Below are 7133 nucleotides of genomic sequence, written 5' to 3' on the forward strand. Positions count from 1 at the left end.
CACTTGGCAGCCACTGCCCAGCTGTGACTTTGACCCTTGGAGCTGCCCGACAGTGCATCCTTCCACCTCCCATTGCAGCCTCACCCACCTCTGCCTCTGTCTCCACCTGCCAATCCCCGGCGCGCCACCTGCTACCTGCATGCCTACCTCCTGTGGCCCCTCCTCCATGCGGCTTCCTGGCTCTCTGAGGCCTCAACTGTCCTGATCCTTCCCTGGCGGGCACCCACAGGGGCTGAGAGGGGGCCGGATGGGGACACTGGTCTATCTTGACCCACGGCAGGGAGGTCGACTTGTATACACACTGGTCACCTCAAGGGGCCTCCTTGGGTCTGCGCAGGTGTGCTCGGGGCTGTGGGGGTGTCTCTGAGCTGTGCCTGACCAACCCTCCCCTCCCCCAGAGGACAGCTGTGCACCTCCCTTTGAGTTCCAGGCCTGTGGCTGGCCCTGCGCTGGGCTCTGTGCCACACACCTGAGCCGTCGGCTCTGCCAGGACCTGCCACCCTGCCAGCCCGGCTGCTACTGCCCCGAGGTGAGGGCTGGGAGCTAAGAAAGAAGCCTGAGGAGTCCTCTGTCCACACTCCTGCACCTCCTCCCATCCCTGTACCCTGGTGCCCACCCCTACCTCCTCCAGCCCCCTCGGTAGGTGGTGCCTTCTCACACTTGTGTCCACTTGCCGTCCCCGGGCTCTGCCACACGCCTGTGCGCCTGAACAGGCTGGCCGCGGTTTGAGCACTGGGGCAGCAGAGCAGCCCAGCCCTGTCCCTGCCTCCCCCTGCACAGGGGCTGCTGGAGCAGGCTGGGGGCTGCGTCCCCCCAGAGCAGTGTAACTGCTGGCACCCCTCGGGAGCAGGGACCGGGGTGACCCTGGCCCCTGGGGACCTCCTGCGGCTGGGCTGTAAGGAGTGGTGAGTCATGGGGAAGGGGAGGCAGCACCAAGGGCTGGGGCCAGGACTGCCAGGGGACCCCACGGGCAACCTAACCCAGGCAGAAAAGGCCGGGTTAGGCCCTGCAAGCCCATCGCAACCTCTGGGAGAGCGGCCTAAGATGCCAGCCCTTGCAGCTCTCAGGTTACCCCTACCCGAGTCCCCCTACTCTGAGCCACATCCTGCCTCCCACAGTGAATGCCAGCGTGGGGAGCTGCAGTGCACCAGCCGGGACTGTCAAGGTAGGGAGCCGGGATTGGGGCTCCTAGGACACAGGGCTTCCAGGGCGAGGGCCGGGACAGTCCCCGCTAATCAGGGTGGTGGGTCTCCCTGTCCTGCCCCACACCTCCCTCAGCCTTCCCCCGTGTCTGCCCCTCCTGGCCGTAACCCCGAGTCCCTTCTGCCTACCTAGTGGGGGTCTCTGGGGTGGGGGGCTCCTGGGAAAGGAACCCAGACTCTGTCTTTCTAGGTTTTCTGCCTCTGAGTGGCTGGGCGGGGGGGGCCCCCTGTGGGCCCTGCCTGCCCACCAGCACCCTGGGCCCCGCACCCAGGGCTGCCCTAGAGGGGCACTGGCCACGGTCACCCACCTCGGCTCCCCTGCTGGCTTCAGAGCAGCACCGCCACCGCATCTGTCTGGACCCTGAAACAGGAAGGCCCTGGGCCGGGGACCCTGCTCTCTGCACTGCGTCCCTCAGCCAGCACCGCCTCTGCCCCGACCCAGGGGCCTGCAGCGGTAATGGGGAAGGGCAGAGGCCAGGAGGGCAGGAGGGCCTGAACGGTGTGGGTGCTGGGCCCAGAGCTCACCCGGTGGACGACTAGGGCTGTCCCACCTGCCAAGCCCCCTGCTTGTCTGTAGGGCCCGCCAGACTGGAAGCTGGGCTGGGGTCCAAGCAGCAGCTAAGAAGAGGCCTGGTGGGGCTCAGGGGAGGTCCAAGTGTTGGCTGGGGGCAGGGGATAGAAGTGTGGGGGGTGCCTGGGGACAACTCCATCTCATCTTCCCCAGACCCCTGCCAGTGGAGTCCTTGGGGGCTCTGGAGCACCTGCCAGGTGCCCTGCAGTGGGGGATTCCGGCTGCGCTGGAGAGAGGCACAGGGACCCCCTGGAGGAGGCTGCCGAGGACCGTGGGCCCAGACCGAGAGCTGCAACATGGGCTCCTGTCCAGGTAATTCCTGCAGAACCTCAGGAGGGCCGAGACCGGGACATCGGACTTGGCACCTGAGGCGACTGTTCCCTTTGCCCTGAGGTATGCAGTGGACGGGAGGGTGCTGTCCTGAGGGCCCAAGAGTGTCCCCAACAGACTGCTACCTTCTGGCCCCAGGGGAGAGCTGCGAGGCCCGGGACACCGTGTCCACCCCGGACTGTGCCAACCAGTGCCCTCGCAGCTGCATGGACCTCTGGGACCGCGTGCAGTGTCTGCAGGGACCCTGCCGCCCAGGTAGCCAGCCACTGCCCCACTCCTCTTCGTCCTGCCCCAGGTTATAGAGCGGCCCCTCATCACTGTCAGCTGCGGCTCTCAGCCCTGCGTGGTGAGGCTCGCTCAAGGTCAGCTGTGTCCATGAGGGTCCGGGGAGGCTCCCGCGTGGCCCGCAGGTGTAACAGAAGTCTGGGGCCCACCCCTTCCTGTGCATGGAGGCGGGAGACAATGGAGATCAGGCTCCGCACTTGATCGGCCACGAGGGACCACCATGTGCGCCTCCTCCACTGCTGCACCCTCCTTGTCTCCCGACCCCATCCAGGCTGCCGCTGCGCCCCCGGTCAGCTGGTGCAGGATGGACAGTGCGTGCCCATCTCTGCTTGCCGCTGTGGCCTCCCCAGTGCCAATGCCTCGTGGGAGCTGGCCCCGGCCCAGCTGGTGCAGCTCGACTGCAAAAACTGGTACTGGCTGGGAGAGCTTCGGGTATTGGGGCGGGGAGGTCAGGGTGTATGAGCTCGTCCTGACTCTGGCCCTGAGCCATTTCTGGGCACCTCTGTCCTCAGCTCCTGCATCAATGGGTCCCTGGTGTGCCCACCCCGTGAATGTCCCATTCTTGGGCCTTGGTCTGCCTGGAGCCTTTGCTCTGCCGACTGTGGTGGGGGCACCATGGAGCGACATCGGAGCTGCGAGGCAGCTCCTGGGGGGACGCCATGCCAGGCCCAGGACACAGAGCAACGGCAGAAGTGTAACCCACAGCCATGTCCTGGTGAGTGCCCCAGGGCAATGTGCCCCTCCCTCCATTGCGGGTCCCAGCCGTGTGCAGGGGGGCGGGGAGGGTCCCTCCTGCCTCACCACCTGAGTCTCTCCACAGAGTGCCCCCGTGGCCAGAAGCTCAGCACCTGTGCCCCCTCGTGCCCACGCCTCTGCTCGCATCTGCAGCCTGGAGCTGTGTGTGTGCAGGAGCCCTGCCAGCCTGGGTGTGGCTGCCCCGGAGGACAGGTGGGTACCAGCTGCTGTGCCCCACAGGCGGAAGCCAGCGGGGTCAGGGAAGAGGTGGCAGCCACGTAACGGAGCCTATCCTCCTCAGCTGCTGCACAATGGCACATGTGTGCCCCCTGAGGCCTGCCCTTGCACCCAGCTCTCTCTGCCATGGGGCCTCAGCCTGACCCTTGAAGAGCAGGCCCAGGAACTGCCCCCGGGGACCGTGCTCACCCAGAACTGCACCCGCTGGTGAGGGGCTGGGGGCCCGGGTGGGGATAGAGGAAGGGGTGGCTGAAGAAGCATCTGAGCACCCGCTTCTGTCTCCCTAGCACCTGCCACCGGGGGGCCTTCAACTGCACCCGTGAAGACTGTGGGGGTGAGATGCGCTGTCCTGCCCCACAGCCAAAGCTGGGCCCATGCCCCAGGCAGAGGTTCCTCCTTCCCCATCTGTGCCCACTGAGCCCTTGACCTGGGACCCAGTCCCTGCCCAGTGCCCCCGGGGACTCAGCATGGGCCGCATACCACGTACCCGCTGAGCCCAAGGTGTGAGTGAGGTCAGGACCTGGAAGGTTCTTTGCTGCTGCTGAGGAAACAGGCCCCGAGGGCTGAGTGGGAATGAGGGCCCCGGTCTGGCAGCTCCTGGATGGCGGTGTCTGCCTGTGTGGGTCCCCATCCGAGAAGACCCAGGGCACACTCACCATGTACCCAGCTCTGCCACGCTGGGCTAGGGATGCCGATCACGGTCTAGGTTGCCTTGCACACTAGCCAGGCTGGTGAGAGCAGACCACCCGCCAGAACAGGCAGAGACAGCAGATAGGCTCTGGCCCGCAGGGGGCACCCAGGATGTGATGTGAGCACCCAGAATGCGGAGGTCGGGCTGGACAGGACTAGTCAGGGAGGCTTCCGGGAGGAGGAGGCCTGGCCTGGGCCCTGCTAGTACCTTGACAAGAGGGTGGTTGGAGCTCAACAGGCAGTACATGGACAGGGGTGCCGGTGTGGGGGTGTGGGGAGGCTGGATCCGGGCTGACCGGAGGCAAGTGTTCATCTTCCCTGGCAGAGTGCGCCCCTGGGGAAAGGTGGCAGCAGGCAGCCCCCGGGGCGCCGGAGCCCTGCGAGCAGACATGCCGGGAGATGAATGCCACGGAGACTCTGGGCAACTGCAGTGCGGCGCAGGCTCCTGGCTGCGTGTGCCAACAAGGGCATTTCCGCAGCCAGGCGGGCTCCTGCGTCCCTGCAGACCGCTGCGAGTGCTGGCGCCACGGGCGCCCCCACCTGGTGAGACTCTGCACCGCCCCTTCCTGCCCCCGACCAGTCTCCCAGGTCCCACAGTAGCAGTGGGTTGAGCCCCTTGGCTCTGGCCTGGAAAGTCCACTTCCTTCCTGAGTCTCCGGCCCTGGTCCATTGTCCTGGTGTGGTGCTCCCAGGCTGGCCTCAGGGGTCAGGGTACTATGGAAAGCCTGTAAGCAGAAGCCCAGAGGAGGCTCCCCTCCACTCTCCTCAGCCCGGGTCCGAATGGCAGGAGGCCTGTGAGAGCTGCCGCTGCCTCGGTGGGCAGAGTGTCTGCACCCGGCACTGCCCCTTCCTCACCTGTGCTCAGGTAACCCTGCTGTCCTCGTGGGTCTTCCCCAGGCCCCTTCCTGGGCTCCTCCTCCTCTGCTGGCCTTGATCGGGACTGCTCCCTCTGCAGGGCCAAGTCCCGGTGCAGGAGCCAGGGAGCTGTTGTCCCGCTTGTCGCCAGGAGACTCCCGGTATGGAGGGGACCTGGGAGTTTCCCGCTGAGCCTCTCCCTGGTCTGGACCTTCCTCCCCAACCACGCTCATCCTAGGAGGCTTTTCAGTTGGCATGCGCCACCTTCCCCTGACCTGCCTGCTTTGGGGACGGCAGGAGTGAGGCCCAGTGCTATGAACCATGGTGCCTGGGCCACCTGTGCCCCATGCTGCCCTCAGGCCCAGGTTCTGTTTCCTTCACCCCTCCCCAGTCTCCTCAGTCACAGCCCCCTTCCCTGCCCTGCCCCACCTCCTGCCACTCGCCTCCTGCCCACAGAGGAGTGGCCAGCCTCCTGCCAGCACCTCACCGAGCTGCGCAACCTCACCAAGGGCCCCTGCCACCTGGACCAGGTGGAAGTGAGCTACTGCAGTGGGCACTGCCCATCCAGCACCAACGTCATGCCTGAGGTGAGCCGGGGGCTGCTGCACAGCCTGCTGGAGATGAGCGACATGGACAAGGTTGATTCCCACGGAGCTAAGTCACCGGGCGGTCAGAGCCTTTTGCCGAGGTGGCTGCACCTGCTAGGTGGCCAGGTAGACAGCGGTCTCTGCCCCTCCCAAGAGGGCTTCTCCTGCTGACTGTGCCCCTCAGGGCGGACAAGCCAGGACACCGTCAGACCCATCACACAGAGGGGAGCACTCCTGCACAATGGCCTCTCCCCACAGGCCTTCCCTGGCCCCTGGCGGCTGTGAGCAGGTCCCAAACTGGCTCTGTGGCCCCGCTCCGTGCTCACCTTCCCTGGACCCTACTCACTGCGACTTTATCAGGGGCTTCGTGCCCACTCTGACCGCCCTAGGCCTGACCCTGGGGAGCTGTCAGGCCAGCCCCATGCTGCCAGCGTCCCCCTCCAATGCCACCCAGATGGAGCCTGGGCTCTGTGGCCCTTCCCTCCTGCCTCTGCCCGCCTGGGTTATCAGTTGGAAGACAAGATGCTACCTGGTTCCAAAGACACAGCCTCTCACCTGCAGCCACCTGGCTCCCCATCTGGCCCCCCTGGAGTACTTCCCAGGAAAGTCAAAAAGCCGTTAGGAGAATTTTTTTCTAGGGAGGGAGAGTGATCATGGGATGGACATTGGAGGGAGATTATTTTACTGAACCACCTTCTGTTTTTTGAACTTGATGTTGTGTGTTACTAATTTCAGGGTAAAATGATAATTACAAGTAAAATTAAATCAAGTATTCAGTGGACCTTTTACAGAGGTCATAGGGCAGGAGAGTTCTGCTCTGGAGGAACTCACACAGCCCTGGAGGTCAGACCTGTGCAGCTAGGGCTTAACTGTCTGTGGCTTCAGCTACCCTTTGTCTGTCCGGCTAGACTGTAAGCCCCTTGAGATGGAAGCTGTCTTTCCCATTCGCCCAGACAGCGCGTTAAAGCATTCATTTAGGGGCCAGCGGATGACATAGTGGCTAAGGCACCAGGCTCCCACTTGGTTGACCGTGGTGTGAACCCGTGATCCGGTGGCTTGAAAATCACGTGGTGGGCACTTGTGTGTGTGTGTGTGTGTGTGTGTGTGTGTGCACAAAACCCCCGAGAGAAGAGATTATGGCATAGCCATGCCCTGTAGGGGGTGAGTTCTCACTTTCCCTCTTTCTGTCTCTCCTGCAAGAGCATGCGCCTATGGCCAAAACCTAAAGAAAAAAAAAAGCGTTCATTTAACCTGCAGGTTGTTAAAGGTTCAGACAGGCCGAGGCTGGAGTGAAGGCGGCGACTCCTGTGGAAAGAGGCTTGCTGGTGCCGCTCCCCTCCCTGGCCAGACTACCCTGCCTGGGAAGCAAGGCGCAGGGCAGGGGATCTGGCTCTCGCTCTTCCCTACCCCCTTACATGGGCACGGCCAGGGAGAGGAGGAAACTCCGTTTAGCTCGTCCCCAGTTCGGCCACCTTCTCTCCCAGGAGCCGTACCTGCAGAGCCAGTGCGACTGCTGCAGCTACCGCCTGGACCCTGAGAGCCCCGTGCGGATTCTGAACCTGCGCTGCCCTGGTGGCCGCACCGAGCCGGTGGTGCTGCCGGTCATCCACAGGTGCCAATGCAGCGCCTGCCAGGGGGGGT

The 7133-nt window shown here is 64.3% G+C and overlaps 1 protein-coding gene across 1 annotated transcript in view; it reads left to right on the plus strand.

Moving 5' to 3' along the window:
- SSPO (SCO-spondin) overlaps positions 1–7133 on the plus strand; it is a 65554-nt gene that overhangs the window by 51784 nt on the left and 6637 nt on the right. The window contains 16 exon segments of the mRNA XM_027766664.1: positions 399–529; positions 781–905; positions 1119–1165; positions 1393–1656; positions 1927–2085; positions 2242–2358; positions 2660–2798; positions 2901–3103; positions 3209–3336; positions 3425–3567; positions 3648–3694; positions 4376–4593; positions 4820–4915; positions 5006–5066; positions 5362–5492; positions 6977–7131. Coding sequence (XP_027622465.1) covers positions 399–529; positions 781–905; positions 1119–1165; positions 1393–1656; positions 1927–2085; positions 2242–2358; positions 2660–2798; positions 2901–3103; positions 3209–3336; positions 3425–3567; positions 3648–3694; positions 4376–4593; positions 4820–4915; positions 5006–5066; positions 5362–5492; positions 6977–7131 — 2164 coding nt within the window.

Source organism: Tupaia chinensis, unplaced genomic scaffold, assembly GCF_000334495.1.
Source record: "Tupaia chinensis unplaced genomic scaffold, TupChi_1.0 Scaffold143622_1, whole genome shotgun sequence".
NCBI classification, from domain to species: domain Eukaryota; kingdom Metazoa; phylum Chordata; class Mammalia; order Scandentia; family Tupaiidae; genus Tupaia; species Tupaia belangeri.